Genomic DNA, 17,684 nt, shown 5'->3' on the forward strand with positions numbered 1-17,684 from the left:
ACAGCCGGAGATAATAAATATAATTGCAATTATGATGGATGCTGGCCACGAAGCAAGGCCACCCCTCCACTCCCTGCCTGCCGGTCCCCTCCACATGCTGAGGGTGAGAGAGTGCGGTAGCTGCTGGACGCTGAGGGAGCCCAGGGTGGCCTGACACCCGGAGAGCTCTCGGCTCCTAGCCCAGAACGTCCAGGTAACTGGGCGGCGCCTGCACCAGGGCCTGCAGGCGGGCGTGCACATCCTTCATGCTGTGGCGCTGCTGCGGTTCCCGCTGCCAGCAGCCGCGCATGATGGCATAGACATCAGGCGGGCAGGCGCGCGGCCTCTCCAGCTCCCGGCCCTGGGTGATGCACTCGATGGCCTGTGCCGCAGGAGAAACAGGAGAGCAAACTGAAGTCTGGTAGGGTGCGGGCGGGGTATGAAGGTTACAGACGCTCCCACAGTTGGGTCCTGGTTAACTGAACTGTACCATACCCAGAAAACTCTGAGGCTCCTTCCTGTTCCAACTCTGAAAAGTAGGACCGATTTAATGCCTGACTCTAGGATTGCCTCCAGAAGGCTAGTGTCACACCCAATGATGACTTGCCAGGTAGGATGAAGAAGGCGAGGACTCCACCTCCCAGTTTCGGAATAAAAAAAAGAGTAGTGTGGGACCACAGCCATAGCCTTGGGGGGGAGGCGGGGAATGTATGTTTTGGTTTAAAGCAGAGGCAACCCTTCTTTCTCCCTTTTGCCAGCACCACTCTGTGGGGATGAAGCTGAAAAAACTGTAGCAACAGTTCAGACTCCAGCAGGGCTGCTGGGGGCAGCTACAGGATCTAACAAAGAGATAGTGACAGGGAGCCGGTTGGAGAAGGCGCCCGGAGCCTCTTCCCCTGCTCCACATCCCCATTAAAGGACTCAGATTATGGGCAGCACTAATTCCATTCCCTTCTCTCAGTGCTTGAGAAAATTAAAATCTATAACCCTCTCCCCCCACCCCACCAGCCTCGGGGGAACAGACTGCATTAGAAGGAGAAATGGAAACTGACAGCTGTGAGCCAAGGAGGAGGCTTGGGGGAGCTGCTGGGGAGACAAAACACCCGGGGTCTGCTCTAACTGTGGCCAGCCAGGAGGGCAGCGGAGGGTAGGGCTGTCCTTCGCCATCTAACCTCCAGCCTTCCCGGTGTTCTATCAGACCCCTCTTCCCACACCCTCTCCCTCGGCCCTGTAAATGCCCACTGTGACCTATAAAACACACACACAGGCATGTCCTGGACTCTGTCCACAGTGGTCTCTACGGGCCCTCCAGGAGCCAGCTTGGCATGGGTTTGGGAGACTGAGCAAGAGAAAGACCAGGAGAGGAGAAAAGAAACGGGGCTGCGGGCAAAGCACAGGGCCCCGGGATGCCTGGCAGGGCTGACCTCGGTGTTGGAGAGCTGGTACCAGGGTTGCTTTCCGTAGGTGAAGATCTCCCAGAGGACCACCCCGAAGCTCCACACATCGCTCTCAGTGCTGAACTTTCGGTAGAGGATGCTCTCAGGTGGCATCCAGCGGATGGGCAGCATGGTCCGACCCCCCACCTGCAGAGATGCACTGCGTCACCTCCACTGTGGGCAACCACAAAGCCATCCCCACCATATTTAAATAGACGGCATGCCAGGGCCAGGCTGAGGGACCACCCAGGGCTGAGGTGCTGCAAGGGATAGGAGACCAGAGCCCAGAGCCCAGAGCCCACGCTAGTAGAGGAAGAGGAGGGCAAGCTGGGCAGTGCAGGGTCTTAAAAAAGCTCCAAGCCAGGGTGTGTGCAGTATGAATGCTGGAGAAGAATGGAGGGACCCTTACGCGGTAATAGTCCGTGCTGTAGATGTCCCTGCTCATGCCAAAGTCTCCGATCTTGACCACTAGCCCCTGACCCACCAGGCAGTTGCGTGTGGCCAGGTCCCGGTGCACAAAGTGCAGGCTGGCCAGGTACACCATACCTGCAGCCACCTGGCTAGCCACGGCTAGAAGCTGCCCAAGGCCCAGAGGACCAGGAGCCACATCCTCACCACCAGCCAACAGTTTTGCATCAGGTCCATGGGACCTGAGAAAGACAGGGAGAGGGAGAAGCTGAGAGGGAGGGGAGAAGCTGAGAGGGAGGGGAGAAGCTGAGTGGGAGGGGGAGAAGCTGAGAGGGAGGGAGAGAAGCTGAGGAGAGGGAGGAGCTGGAAGGATGGAGCCCCAGGAGCTGCGGAAGGGATGCCTAGAGCTGGGTATGATGAGGGACTAGGGGTAAAAATGGAGAAAAGAAAGGAGGAGGCAGCTGTCTTGGGAGTTGTAGTAAGGGAGAAAACAGGGTTGTCTTTCTCCACAGCCAACAACACCCCCAGGGACACTAAGTCCACAGCCCTCGGAACTCAGCTCCAGCCTCCAGCTGGCCCTAGACCCCATTACTGTCACATCACTCAGGCACAGCCTTTGCTGAGACAGCTGTTTCTGCCCCCTACCCCACTCTGCCCCATGAAGGGAGCCTCTCTAGCTCCAGGCCAGCAACTTGAGTCCTCTTGGAATCTCCTGTCCCCTTCTCCCCACTTTTGTCCACGGTGCCCAGCTATTCCTTGGTCACTTTTCCCTTGCAAAGATTTCCTGGGTGCCCCATACCACCCCTCTAAATCCAGGCCACTCCCCACTTCACAGACTTTTGCTGGTTGCTTCGCCAGTAGGTGCCTTTTCCAACTCGCTAGGCGTTTATTGAACACCTCTGAGACCACGGCACTGCAGTAGGGAGTAAAGTATGACTAAGCCCACACTCGGGGATGAAGACGGGGACGGCTTCCCGGAAGATGGGGCATTTAAACTGAGACTGTAGTCCAGAGCGCCGAAGCCTTCCAGACTTGCCTCAGAGGCTCTCCTTCTTCCCTGATGCTCCAGGGAGCACCACCAGCTGCTCCTGGGCAGCATCTGATGCCATCTCTCTAGCTAGGCCTGCACTCTATCCACAAACAAGCGGATAGCTCCCCGTGGCCTGCCCTTGACTGGTCCCTCTGCCAATCCATCCACACACCTCAGTGCTGGCTCGCCTGACCTACTCTGAGCCACGCAGGGCCCCTAAGTTCCAGGGCACACTCCTATTCAGGGCTTGTAAACTGCTCACAGGAATCCTCACTCCCTGGATCTGCTGGGGGAGCCAGATCCCCTGGCAGACAAGCAAAGAAGGGGGCAGGGACAGAGACCGGGACGGGATGGGTCCTTGTACCGGAGGAAGCGGTTGAGGTCCCCATGGCGCATGTACTCAAAGACCATGAGCAGAGGGCCACCCTCAGTGCAGACTCCGAAGAAGCGCACGATGTGCTGGTGTTGTAGCATTGTCAGCAGCTCGGCCTCACGCTGAAAGTCCTGCCGGGCACTCTCAGATGCCTCCTTCAGTGCCTGGGGGGTGGGGTGGCAGGGACAGAACTGGAGGGGACCCCAATCTCATCTCCAAGTCTTGTTCCATTCAAATGTCACCATCCTGACCCATGATGGTGTTCTGAGGGGCTCGGGCCAGCTGTCCCTCCCAGGACCACAGCCTCACCTTGACGGCCACCAGCATCTTTTCCTGCTCACTCAGAAGGTTGTAGCACTCAGCAAGGAAGACCTTTCCAAAGGCTCCCTCCCCTAGCTCCCACTTGAGTATGATGTCCCGACGCTTGATGTGATGGACACCTGGGAGGGGCTCGAAAAGTCAGAAGGCAGCTCTGGCTTAGGCAGGATGGGGCAGCGGTTAGAGCAGGGTAGACACAGGAAATGGGGTATGGGTGGGTGGGAGCATCTGGGCAGAGAGAGTTCAGTGTGAGAGGGGAGGCCCTGGACAGGACTGGAGACTGGCTAGACTCGGAGATACGGTGGGGAGGGGCCTGAGTAAGCACAACATGGGCCCGGGGCTTCACACATGCATGCACACATGCACACACACACACACGCACGCACGCGCACACACACGCATGCTCACACTCGCCTACTGTAACCCAGCTCCTCACAGGTGTCACTGAAGTACTGTGGGTTCTCCATGATGTGTCCCTGGAGTCCGGAGCCTTTGCCCTCGGTAGGGGAAAGAGAGCTGCCACCCAATGTCATGAAATGTAGGGACATGGCCAGTCCATCCTCTGGAGCCAGCACAGCAGGGCCTGGGGAAGAGACACACTCGGAGCATCAGAGCCCAGGCACCGTCTGCATCCTTGCTCAGACAGATTGAATAGTGCCAGGCTCCCCGCTGACTAACTTGCAGGAGGGCCAGAGTAGTGCCACAGCAAGACAGTAGGCAAGGGGAGGGAAGCAGCAAAGCCTCTCTTGACCTGGCTCCTGGCACCAAAAGCCTCCCCAACTCCTGACAGAGCTGATCTCTTCAGACCCACTCAGTGTTTGACAACTCAGTCATCAAGTAAGAGCTGCTGGCTCTAAAAGGACCCCTCCTCAGGCCAGCACACACACGGCCTGAGCCCCACAGACAGCCCCCAACTATATGCCAAACACAGGGCATAGATTGGAAGGGCCAGCAGAAAACCAAGCCGCCAGTAAGACAGGTGGACAGACAGACAGATAGACCTGTGCTGCCAACTCACGGTTGATCCCAAATTTGCTCCTCTGTCCACATTTGTTGAGCACAAGGAACAGGGCAGAAAGGCAGAGGGCAGCGGAGATGGCTAGGCCCACAGCCACGGAGACCTAGAAGTAGGGTCAGGTCTAAAGGCTTCTGCACTCTGAGCTTTGCAAAACTCCATCCTGCAGGGAAATCCAGAGCCATGCCCCCAGCCCCGTGCCCAGCTTCTTTAGTGACCCCAGCTAGCTGGGAAAACAGCTAACCAAGCACAGGACCACAACAGAGGTGAGTAGCCTGCTGTGGCTCCAAAGGACAGGCAAAGGAGCCATGCCTGGCCACCCTTGCCCCATGTGCCCCATCAATTTCCACACCCCACACTCACCCCAAAAGGCGTCTCATCTTTCTTCTCCACTGGGTCTCTTGATGTGCTGTTGGTGTCTGTGGGGACACAGGGCACAGAGGGTGGGCCTTGGCACAGCCTGCCATGTCTCCTCCAGCAGGCTCCCCACCCTAGCCACAGCTCAGCGTTTGCCCAGCTAACTCTCCCCTCTGCGTCAGGTCTGAGACGACACAGCTACCCTCTAGCCCAGGCAACTCACCCACTGGCGAGAAGGAGACTGCGGCAGGGAAAAGGAGAGAAAGCAGTCAGAGGAGGGGAACAGCGAGGCCCTCCCCTCGAGGATGCTCCTTTACGGGGTGGGATAGACTGCTGGGCCTCAAGAGAGAGGGAGCTATAACTGCCCAGAGGGCATTGCCCTCTCTTTAGCCTGGATAGGTGGAACAGCTCAGTGCCTCAGCAGGCCTGGCTTGGGAGAGAAGCAAGGGTGACAGCCTAAAGCTGGCCACCAGCCCTCTGTACAGGACAAAGCATTCCAGCCTAAGAACCAGGGTCACGGCAGGCAGAGGCCAGACCTCTCTGGATTTCTGGATCTCTCTACCCAGGTCCTCCCAGGAGCAGGGCAGGGTTCAGGGCAGTTCTCACACCAGGGATGGGGTCCTCAGGGTTGAACTCAAAAGGGTTGTCCATAAAGGTAGCCATGACGGAGTGGGAAGCCTCGCCGTAGGGGTTGGCCACCATCAGCGTGTAGTTCCCGTTGTTGACATGAGTGGGCTGGTTGAGGCGAAGGCAGCCATGCCGAACGGTCTCGTTGCTCAGCGCCGACTCCAAGAACTGGGTGAAGATGAAGCTGGTCTCGTTGAGCACGGAGCCGTTGAAGAGCCAGCGCAGGGAGGGTGCTGGCTGCCCATCCACGGAGAAGGGGATGCACCAGTGGTGCTGCTCCACCGCCTTGTCCACACACACGCTGGGTGGGACTGCAGGAAGGAAACACGTGACAGGAGGCGGACAACTGACTGGAAGGAATCCCGGGAAGGAACAAATCGGGGGTAAGGTCAGAAAAAACAAACAAACAAACAAACAAATCAGCGGACCCCAAGAAACTCTCCAGGAGACACATCTGGAAGAAAGTTAGCGTACGGTACTGCAAACAGACAACATCAGAGTCTCAAGAGACACAGATGGAGCCTGGGATGGGCCTGGTGGTGGTGCTGGCCTGGCGTCCAAGCTACTTGGGAGGTCTTCGGTGTCAGCACAGTAAAAGGAAAAAAGAAAGAAAGAAAGAAGGAAAGAAAGAAAGAAAGAAAGGAAGAAAGGAAGGAAGAAAACAAGAAACAGTTTTGAGATAGTCTAAATCCTGAAAAACTAAAAGCCCATCAATAGGAGCTGGAGAGACGGCGCAGCGGTTAAGAGCACTGCCTGCTCTCCCAGAGGTCCTGAGTTCAATTCCCAGCAACCACATGGTGGCTCATAACCTTCTATAATGTGATCTGATGCATACTGTATACATAATAAATAAATCTTTTTTTAAAAGCCCATCAATAGAAAAACATATGTATGTGTAACACACGTGTATAAACACATACAATTTACATGAGAATTCTCACCAGCATTCATACCATGGAATGTATGTCGGACATGAAGGATTTAATAATTGCTGTTGTTGCCGCAGATGGATGTCACAAATATAAAGTGTGGACAAAGGAAAATGGATGAAAAAATAATACATTAGGTTCATTTAGATAATGTGTAAAAAAACAAACAAAATTCTATTGGTAGGGAAGCAGACAGGTAGAAAGGTATTGTTTTTAAGATTTATTTTATTTTATGAAATGTGAGTGTTTGCCTGCTTGTATGTACGTCTACCACATGTGTGCCTGGTAACCGTGAAGATCAGAAGACGGCATCAGATTCATTAGAACTAGATAGAGTTACAGATGGTTGTGAGCCACCAAGTGGGTGCTGGGAACCCCGCCTGGGCCCTCTGCAAGAGCAATCAGTGCTTTTCAACAATAGAAAAATGCTCATAACTGCTCGATTTACAGCCCCCGTGGAAAATTATTTTAGCAAGGAAGTGTTTAAGATAAAAAATTGGGACAGCGAGATGGCGTTAGGACTGAGGGAGGGTGTCTTCTGTAGTCCTGGCAAGAGTAATTCCTTTAGTTGGTTGGTTGGTTGGTTGTCTGTTTGGCTGTTTTTGTTTTTGTTTGTTTGTGTGTTTGTTTGTTTTGAGACAGGGTTTCTCTATGTAACATCCTGGGCTGTTCTGGAATTCACTATGTAGACCAGGCTGGCCTCGAACTCACAGAGATTCCCCCTGCCCCTACTTCTCAAGTATTGAGATTAAAGGTGTCAACCACCACTCATGGCTCTGGCAAGGGTCATTCTTGCTAAAAGTAAGTAGGTTATCCAGGTGTGGCAATTTTGCAGCCCCAGCAATTTTGGGTTTTTGTATTTTTTTTAAAGATTTATTTATTTTATGTATATGAGTTTTCTGTCTTCATGTATACTGGAAGAGGGCATCAGATTCCAGTATAGAAGGTTGTGAGGCACTGTGTGGTTGCTGGGAATTGAACTCATGACCTCTGGAAGAGCAGTCGGTGCTCTTAACCGCTCCGTTGAGCCATCTCTCCAGCCCCAACCCCAGCAAGACAAGAGGATCAGCAGTTCTGCTGCTACCTGGGTTTGATTGCAGGACCCCATCTCTAAACAAATAAGTCAATGAATAATGCCTGTGCTCGATGCGCATAGCTATGTGTGTGTCACAATAAAAGAGAAACGGTGCTGGAACACAGATTAAAGATAATGTGCTGGCAAAGCTAGAGAAATTAGGCAATAAGCATAACAAGGAACTCACAGAGGAATTCCCCTCTTCTCTAACTAGCGCGCTCATGTATGGCCCCCTCCATTACACCTAAGCTCGTCTAAGGACACGATGCTGAACCCACTTAAACCTCCTTCACTACAAGTCCAGCCCTGACCTCTTTCTACACAGAGTTCAGTTTGCACAAATGTCGGCCCAAGTAGAGAAGCCGCGGAGGCTCCACCAGCTATAGAGCGGTTATCCCAAACCTAGACTCCACTCCTAAGTGAAGCAAGTAAGTAAAGGTGGGAAAGGCAAAAGCCTTAAAGAGGAGCAGGCAGCGAGGCCAGCCTGCAGCTGGTGCTGAGGGCCTCAGGTAGCAAGCTTGGGCAGCGGGCCAGAAAGAAATCCATCTCTAACCCTCTGGCCTTGAGGAGCCTCCAGGACTTCCCAAGCAGGATCAGGTTTTCATGGGAATCTGGAAACAGCTGGGAGGGAGCAGCTGTGGAGACGCCCACTCACCCTTCCATCTACCCCTCCCCTCCACCCCCCCCTTCTCAGGGAAGAGGAGATGGGTTGGGGGGTGGGTGCAGGGTGGCTTACAGGAGACGCTGACTTGGGCAGAGACCTCAGCCCGGCCCACATCATTCTCTGCCCAGCACGTCACGTTCTTCTTGTTGAGGCTCCTGGTGACGTTGAGCAGGTCTAGCGCCAAGGTCGGCAGATCTTCAGATTTCTGGTCCAGAGAAGAGAGGGTCATCAGAAGGGGCCTCAGGAGGCATAGGCGGGAGGCAGGGGGATACAGCTGATGTGTTCGGGAGCCCTATGGCCCCATATGGGAAGAGGGAGGGCCTGGGAAGGGAAGTGGGAGCAGATCTGTGACAGAGAACAGCCTCCTTTGCAGTTTGTAGAAGAAGAAGAAGAAGAAGAAAAAAAAAACCCAGAAAGATCTAAAGCGCAGCCCACAGCCTCAAAAACTGGTATAGGATAGTATCCTAAAATGGAGGTGGAGATCAAGGGGCTGAGTCGCAGCCACGGAGCTGCTTCCATCACTCGGCCGTGCAGCTCATCAGAGAGCCAAGTAGAACCTGGCCAACTCATTCCTGGCTCACAAGGTTCTGGCAAACCCAGCCTCAGCCAAGGAAGGTCAGGAACAGAGGGACCGTTAGCAGGTTGTAGCTACAAGCAGCTTAGGCGACAGCATCACTTCCTCCCGCAAAGGAAAAAGATGCCAGTGAGTGACATCGAAGAGATGAAGCGACCGATTCTGAACTATCATCAAAAGATTACAACCGGCTCAGATTATCTTCCTAAGAAACCATGGCTGCGGTCATGTGGAAATTATGACCTTTCAAGAATTCTCAATGTATTTTTTTCCAAGACAGGGTTTCTCTGTGTAGCCTTGGCTGTCCTAGATTTGGAAAATTCCCAATGTCGGTGAGTTCAGCAACTGCTTAAAAGCTGAAGAAGTGGGCAGAACCTTCCAATTTCCTGTCCCCAGCCCTACCCCGCTGGAATCTAAGTCTCATCATGTAGCTGATCTAGAACTCACTCTATAAACCAGGCTGGCCTTGAACTCAACAGAGACCCACCTGCCTCTGCCTCCCTGAGTGCTGGGACTAAAGGCGTGTGCTGCCGCTACCCAGCAACGTCAAGAGGTCTTGTTCACCATGTCACTGTGCTCTAACAGTGAGCAGATCTATAGGATAAGGGTGTTCAGTGTGGGCACCCTCGCTTTATTTTTTTATATTAAAAATAAATTTTTTTTTTCGAGACAGGGTCTTTCTGTATTAGCCTTGGCTGTCTTGGACTCGCTTTGTAGACCAGGCTGGGCTCGAACTCACAGTGATCTGCTTGCCTCTGTCTCCCAAGTGCTGGGACTAAAGGCGTGCGCCACCACGCCCAACTGGGACCCTTGCTTTAAAAGGAGAGTCAGCACCAAATTCTGGAGGCAAACGGCTGCTGCCTAGTGGGCCCTCCCACTCAGAGTGCAAGGTTGCTGGCGTAAAGAATGGAGAGAAGTCTGGCAAAGGAGAGGTGACGCTGTCTTCATCCAACTTTGGAAAGCCCCAGTTTCTGGTATCTCTTTGGGGAACTGACATGTTTCTAACACCTGTTTCCTGAAAGCTACCATAGAAAAGTCACGCCCAAATGGGTGTGTTGAGGGGAGAGCAGCCGGTTTCAGGACAGGGGGCTACACAGAGAAACCCTGTCTGGTGTGGGTGGGGAAGAGACCTCCAAAGTCAATTGTAGCAAATGTCAGTTGCCTGAGAACAGATCCAAGGCTCAGGTAAGAGCGACAGAGACCAAGCACTGCCCAGAGGCAGGGAGGATGGCAGAAGGCCACCATGGCTAACTCAGCTTACAAATAAGAAAACCTTTCATTCCAGCACTCGGGAGGCAGAAGCAGGTGGATCGCTGTGAGTTCGAGGCCAGCCTACTCTACAAAGCAAGTCCAGGACAGCCAAGGCTACACAGAGAGACCCTGTCTCAAACAAACCAAAAACCAAAACAAAATAAAACAAAAACCAGAACAACAACAACAACAAATAAGAAAACCAAAAAAGCCGGGCGTGGTGGCGCACGCCTTTAATCCCAGCACTCGGGAGGCAGAGGCAGGCGGATTGCTGTGAGTTCGAGGCCAGCCTGGTCTACAAAGTGAGTCCAGGACAGCCAAGGCTACACTGAGAAACCCTGTCTTGAAAAACAAAAAACAAAAAACAAAAAAAAACAAAAAAAAAAAGTGGGTAAAAATAGAGCATTTTTCCCCCTGAAAGTTATTCCAAGAAGTAACTGGTGAAGGCTGAAAGGAAGGCTCAGTGGGTGATGTACTTCCCATGCAAAAATGAGAGCCTGAGTTTGGAACCCCAGAACCTCCATAAAGCTGGGCTCAGCACCGTCGTCCTATGATGCCAATGACTGTGTACGTGAGTCGGGAGGCAGAGACGGGGCACTCTTTGGAAGCTCACTGACAGGCAGTGAACAAGAAAGGGGAATAGGACGGGAGGTGAGGACGGACATCTGAGCTTGTCCTCTGACCTCCACATGTGTGCCAGTGCACATGTATGCATTCAATTTTTACAGTCCATAGTGAGAGTTGGAGCCAGCTGCCCTTCACTAATGTGTTCAGAACACACCCAAGAGGATGCTGCATCCTGAGTGTCCAAGGCAGTCCAGCAGCCCTGGTAACTGGCCCTGGGAGTGGCACACAGATCCTGCCCTGTCCCCAACCCTCAGTTTCCTAAAGCTAGAAAAAGGATATATGGGAGGAATAACCTGTCAGGTCCCTCCTGGTCCCACATGTGAGCTTTATCCCCCTCTCTGGCAGCCAGCATTGTGTTCAAAGATGGAGCCCAAGGCCTAGCTGACAGGTGTCCAACAGACCTGCCCTGAGGACCTCCTGTTGCCTGGCTGTCATTCCTAGCCAGAAGTCTGAGCCATCTCTGTGCTTCCAGCCTCCCTCTGTGCCCCTTATTACTTTTTCTGTCTCTTACGGCCTGGTCTTTGTCTCCTCCAATGGGGCCACAAGACTTCTCACCTTCACTATGGCTGACCCGTCCAGCTCTGTGAGGATCCAGCCAGCCTGCTGTAGGGCCTGCCCCTCCACCTGGCACTGCAGAAACACATCCTTCCCCACTTCCACCGAGTCATTGGACATCTGGATCTTCACTGAGGGCACACCTGCCACCCAGGGTACGAAGGGGCATTAGAGCCTAAGTGTAGACCTGTGAGCCCCACCTTGCTCATCACCCCAAATCTAAGCAGTACACCCAGCTTTCAGGATCCATCGCCCTTGCCAATGCTACCCCAGCTCCCCCCAGGCAGACCCCAGGCTTCCCCACCCTACAACAACAACACCTACCACAACTGGTGTTGAGTGGGAGGAACTGGTCCCCAGGACCAGAGCCTTTAGGCTTCTGCGCATGCTCGTCACACAGCCCCTCCTGCTCCCAGCGCTGGAGCCAGTACAGGGCACAGGAACAGTGCAGTGGGTTCCCTGACAGGGTCCTGTTGGATAGCGGGTGCTAAGAGTCAGGGAAAGAGGGTGCAACAAGTCTGAGGAGCCAGGAGGCTGTGCTCTAGAGATGGTCGGCTACAAAGGGGTCTAGCCAGAGGGGTAAGGTTTGGCCCAGGTCCGTAACCAACACAGTAACAAGACTTTAGTTACCAAAAGAAGTAAGGGCAGACTGTGGTAGATGCCAGCTGAGGGCAGCATGGGATTCCTTTAGCCTAGCTCTAGAGTGAGAAGGCCAAGCATGGCGACAAGGAGGGTGTCTTGCGATGGCCCACGGGCTGTAAGGACCCAGCACACACATGTGGGCTATTGTGTGTACTGGGGATGGAGATGCGCCTGTGGTCAAGTTGTCCTCAAGTACCAAGGTGGGGCTGTGGTCTGTTCAACACAGCCCTGAACCTCTGGACACACACAAGCTACTCACTCATGGTGGCTTCGCAGCCCAGCCCAGCGCAGCCCAGCCCAGCCCAGCCCAGGGTAGAGCTGCAGTCTCTGCTTTGACGGAGGGGAGCGGATGACAGTCATGCAGCTAATCCACAGTACTAGCTCACTGACACAACACAGTCTCCAGAGATGCGCCACCTCCCACCCATCCCCTGCTGCACACAGACACAGGGACATATAGTCCTGGAGACACATGCATACACAGCCACATTTCTCACACACACTGGCCCCCTTGCCCTGTCCCTGCCCACACACTCACAGGTCCTGTAGAGAGAGGCCCTGCACAGTTTTCCAGGAGAAGGACTCCAAAGCATTGGAAGACAGATTCCTGTGGGAAGACAGATGCCCTGAGCCAGTGACCTTACTCTGACCCAATCCGAGGCAGAAGCCTGAAGGAGACTGCTGCCCCCTCCCCAGCCCAGGCAACTAGAACAGTCCCAAAGAAGTAAAGTGCTGTGCCAGGTCCGGCTTTCTGAGTACAGTCTTCTTCTTGGGACAACAAGGGTTAATCCCACTTAACCCCCCTCCCTGACCCTAGGGAGAGGGATCCAAGGGAACAGCCGGCAGCTCCCCCCCCCACTGCCCCCTCCCACACCTCAGCCCCAGCTGGTGAAGTGCTGAGGCCACAGCTGGGGTACAGGGCTCCATCTGTGCTCCCCACCAAGGAGGAGAGGAGGACCTAGGTTCTCACAGCCCCCTCCCCCACCTAACCTCAAGACACTGATGCCTCAGTACTTCCTCAGGCCCCCCTCCCCTTCCTTCCTGTTCCTCCAGAGAGAGAGAGAGAGAGAGAGAGAGAGAGAGAGAGAGAGAGGAGCCCAGGCAGGGTTCTGCTCCAGGGCCCCTGGGAAACTGCTCCAGCTCGGTGCTCTGTGACTACAATTCACCACCATGTCCAGCACCCTCATCTTTGAGGGTCTTGCCCTAACCAGTCTCCTTGCCTAGCCACCTTTGAATTAAAGAGACCAGGCATGGGGAGGAACCCTCACCATTGGCCCCAGAACACCATCACCTTGGGTTAGATTAGAGCTGGGTGTTGCACTTGTCCTACCATGTATAGCCATGTGACCTGAGGCATTAAGAAACAACTAACTTAATTCCCAGAATTTTCACCTATAAAACGGAGACCATATTTTCTCTGTCCCCAGGCTGACTGCAAGCAGTTATGGCCATAGGAGTCATGAACTGCCACCCAGTACACATATAAAAATTCTTTTTTTTTTTTGAGTTTGGTTTGGTTTTGGTGGTGGTGTTTGGTTTTGGTTTTGGTTTGTTCTCTTGTTTTTGTTGAGACAAATGGCTGGCCTGGGGCTTGCTATGTAGCCAAGTATGAGCTAGACCTTCAGACCCTCCGTCTGTACCTCCCCAGTGCTAGGATTGCATGCATGCATCACATGGCTTAGGAGGGCGTGCAGGGCTAGGAGCCAAATACTACCACAGCCCATCTGGGAGTTTAGAGGACCCAGCCTCCAACCCAGGGACTGCCAGGGACCCTAAGTGCATCTTCTACTCACTCCATGTCTGTCTGTCCTCTACGGGACAACTAGTTCTCAGGAATGAGGAGAGTGAGGAGGAGGAGCAGACGGAACATACCCACCCCCTCCCTCCCCCGTTGGCCCGTGGCCAGGTAGGTCAGCACCCCCCCACAAGAGAGGAGATGATGTTCTGACCAGAACCAGGCATCTTGCTCCTGCCCCTGGCTCCCTATGAACCCCAGGCAGAGAGTCTGGGCAGGTGCTTATGAGGAGTGTCTCTGAGGCATGGAACATAGAAACGAGGCAACAAAACTTCTAGCCTGATTGGGTGAGAATCAGAATACTGAAGCACAGAGAAATTTCCTAAGGAAAGTAGACCAGGCTAGACCTTCCTCAGGACAGTTCACTGGGAAACATAAAGCCCATTAGCAGCCTGAGGCTGGAGGTCCTCCTCCACCCCGCCCCCATCAGTCCAGCCTGGCCACTCACAGGTGACTGAGCCGAGGAGTGAAGCTGAAGGCGTCTGGGGCCACAAAGCGGAGGCCACTCTTCACGATGGTTCTACAGAAGGGGTGAGATGAAGTTAGGCTCTGCCCTCTGCCCACCCAGCCCTGTGGAGCCGTGACCCCTCTCCATCCCTTAGTGTCCAGTTACCTGGACCCCCTCAAACCCCTAAGACTCCAGACACCTCCCAGATTTTCAGGTCTTCCTGGACCCCAATATGTGTGGGCACCCACCACCCTGTACCCAGTCCCACCCTCTCTACCCTTTGTCCTCACAGGCTTCTCAACTCCCCCAGGCCCTGCAGGTCCCCAGACTCCAGGCGTTGAAGATGATGTTGGTTTTCCATGTAGCTGCAGGGAGAGGGGAGAGGGGAGAGGGGTGGGCCAACAGGGGGAGGGGTGGGCCAACAGGGGGAGGGGTGGGCCAACAGGGGGAGGGGTGGGCCAACAGGGGGAGGGGTGGGCCAACAGGGGGAAGGGTGGGCCAACAGGGGGAGGGGTGGGCCAACAGGGGGAGGGGTGGGCCAACAGGGGGAGGGGTGGGCCAACAGGGGGAGGGGTGGGCCAACAGGGGGAGGGGTGGGCCAACAGGGGGAGGGGTGGGCCAACAGGGGGAGGGGTGAGCCAACAGGGGGAAGGGTGGGCCAACAGGGGGGAGGGGTGGGTCAACAGGGGGGAGGGGGTAAGTTAACAGGGGAGAGGGGGGAGGGGTGGGCCAACAGGGGAGAAGGGTGAGTCAACAGGAACCAGGACCTCAGTGGAGTTACCTGTGCCCATAACTGACCCACCTCTCTCTCATTCGCACATGCACCACTTTACACACCAACTCATGCACATGCCCCACATGCTGACATGACTCGCAAGTCACACATGTGCATACCTGCTTGCATGCCCCCTCACCTTTACATACATGCAGACTCACACATGCCTCCTGCAGCACATAGGCAAGTGTACCCTCCTACCCCCATCCAAGGACACACAGGAGCAAAGCTCCCATAGACTTCTCCCGTGAACGCACGGATGAGAAGCTGTGAAGACGTGTTAGTCAAGGCACAATGCCGTTCTCAGCTTGGGGCTTCGGGTCTACAGCAGGCTTCTCCAGCATACACGTGCTCAACAATAGGGGCTGGAGACTAACTTCCACAAAGGTCAAGGCTGCTGCTAAGGATGCCCCAATTGCCACGCTAGCGTGTGCTCCCAAACACACTTGCTCTGAGGCTACTAGCTGGGGTCACCGACACCAAACACACGCGTACACGCGTACAAACCACCACCACCACCACCATCTCTGCCCCTTCAAAATCTTTAGTTCTTCCCCACGGTAGCCCCTACTCTCCCCTCTCCAGCACTTTTCCAAAGCAAGCAAGAAGCGTAGAGCTATTAACAAAACAAAACAAACCTGCTAGCCCCTCCCTAATCATGAAGGACCCAGGAAGGGAGAGGGGAGGGTGGAGTGAATGGAGTCTCAGTGTGGGGGGTGAAGAGAGGTCGAGATACAGTGTGAGACACAGGGAGGCTGAACGAACGAGGTGGGTGGCAGAAGGGGGGGCGATCAACAGTGGGATGGGGGGGGAGCGAGAAGAGGGCCACACGGATAAGGAAAGGGAGACACTGAGGCAGCGATAAGGACAGAGAACCAGGGAGAATAAGAACCCGGGAGGGGGGGAAAAGACAGCAGAGCCAGCACCTCTTGGGGGTGGAGCGGCAGTGGTTACCATCCTATCTTGTGGATCTGGCATCTTGGAGTTCCTGTGAAGTCACTCCCCTGTGGTGACACATCCTCTGCAGTGGCACGTCCATGTTCTCCCCTCTCCTCCTACCACCCCCATGTGTGTGCCAGGGGCCCCTGACTCACAAACAGGTCTCAGAATCCTTCCCCCTGCCTGCCCACCCCCTTTTTTGGGGACGTTCGCTTAGTGAAAAGAACAGCAAGGTGAGCAAGATCAGTCCAAGCGGCCCTTGTGTTTCCCTGATCCCAGCCTTGACCCCCCCCCCCTTCCCCCGTAGAGCGGGGTGTGTGCCTGGCCTCACCCTGAAGGCCTGAGGAGTTGTAGCTAGCCACGTTGACGGAGGCTAGAACCCTGCTCTGCCCCGCGGGGCTCTCAAGCTATAGAGACACCCGGGGAGTCGCTCAGAAGATGTGAATGGCTGGGTATGTACTGGCTGTCAGGCGGTATGCTCCACGCCGCCTCATTTGTTCAGATTCATAATCAATCTGTCTATTCGAATCCATTAGCTCCTTGTTAGCTATGCGGGGGAGGGAGGGGGAGGGAGGGGGAGGGAATCCGTGCAGGAGTTGGGAGGATCAGGCCCCACCCAGGGGGGACATCTCAGCTTACCATCCTGCCAACCTCCTCTTCCATAGCACTGGCTTGTCCACTGCCCACCCATGCCCCCCATCACACACACACACACACACACACACACACACACACACACACCGCACCCCATCCCTGGGCTGGACTCCCTTGGAACCTAGAAAAGCTCTGGAGAATGAGAACACCAGTGGAAACAATCAGGAGACTGGACTCTGGTTTGAATGGATAGGCCCCGGGAGCAACAATCTAGACCTGGTGCCCCATCTCACCATGCCTAGCCCCAGACCACGACTAGGCAGTCTCTTCTCTTCTTGGTCTCCCTAGGGCCATTAGAGAGAGATTGAGTACCTCCGTTAATTACCACAAGATGCCTGAGAAACTCGGTGCCAATCACTGGAGGCCTCTGGCTCCAGCAGCACGTAGAATGCTCAACTATTTTCCAGCCATCACTGTGTGATGCTGAGTCCCTCCAGGTCAACTATACTCGCATAGGTTTCACTACCTGCTAAGAAAGTACTTGAGTATTTTATAACTGATTACGGCAGAAAGCCAAAGTACTGCAGAGCTGAGGGTTACTCCCAGCTCTGGACCAGGAAAAGGGGAGAAGAAACAGCAAAGGTAGCACATTGCTGAATTCTACCCAGCCAACCATTCCTCCACCAGGCTCTTAAATAAACCCCACAAAGAGGCTCCTATCCTAGATCGCTGGACCAACACCTGGTCTCCCGAGTTTCTCTCTTGCTCTGCCCCAAACCAGCACCCCAGCTACCCTTAATCCTGGGCGACATCCAGACAGTGACTGCGCGGCTTTGCCAGGGTGGTGGTAACAGCGGCAGAAGCCGCTGCAGCTCAGCCAAAGATTACACGTGCCAGTTTCCTACAGCGTCCAAGCCTGGCCCCTCAAGCCAAAGGTGAGTGCGCGCCCTCGGAGAAGGGCTGTGCCCTCCTGACCCCGCGCCCCTCCCCTTGCCACACACTCACAGCTCCGTTAGGTTCCCGGCGCCCTGTAGCCCGCGGAGGGTATCCAGGGCCCCTGCCCTGGTGCAGCGCAGCCCCGAGGGGCCCACGGGACAGCAGGCCTCCCGGCATGATGCGGCGCAAGCAGAGGCCAGCATCAACGAAGCCAGCAGACCGCCTAGCCCTGCGGCCGGGAGATGCCAGCCCAGTTGCCCGGGCCGCTGGCCTCGCAGCATCGCGGCGGCGCCCGCCTAGCTCGGGCCCCGTCGGCCGTCCGTGCACTCCTAGCTGC

At 54.9% G+C, this 17,684-nt stretch overlaps 1 protein-coding gene across 2 annotated transcripts; it reads right to left on the bottom strand.

Annotated features, from left to right (window-relative positions):
• Positions 1–3: 3 nt before the first annotated feature.
• Positions 4–17,684, bottom strand: NTRK1 (neurotrophic receptor tyrosine kinase 1). Of its 2 annotated transcripts, XM_084769635.1 has the most exons (17): positions 17,417–17,684; positions 14,394–14,468; positions 14,104–14,175; positions 12,399–12,467; positions 11,543–11,688; positions 11,219–11,361; positions 8,284–8,416; positions 5,525–5,854; positions 5,140–5,157; positions 4,923–4,978; positions 4,563–4,665; positions 3,981–4,127; positions 3,536–3,666; positions 3,218–3,390; positions 1,825–2,065; positions 1,404–1,562; positions 4–361 (listed from the first exon to the last, which is right to left on the bottom strand). In XM_084769635.1, exons 1-17 carry the CDS (start codon positions 17,626–17,628, stop codon positions 176–178), a joined length of 2,394 nt encoding a protein of 797 aa, XP_084625761.1. In that variant the 5' UTR covers positions 17,629–17,684; the 3' UTR covers positions 4–175. The 2 variants fall into 2 exon arrangements, with proteins under 2 accessions (XP_084625761.1, XP_084625762.1); XM_084769636.1 differs by lacking the exon at positions 5,140–5,157.

Source organism: Acomys minous, assembly GCF_964271855.1.
Source record: "Acomys minous genome assembly, chromosome: 19".
NCBI classification, from domain to species: domain Eukaryota; kingdom Metazoa; phylum Chordata; class Mammalia; order Rodentia; family Muridae; genus Acomys; species Acomys minous.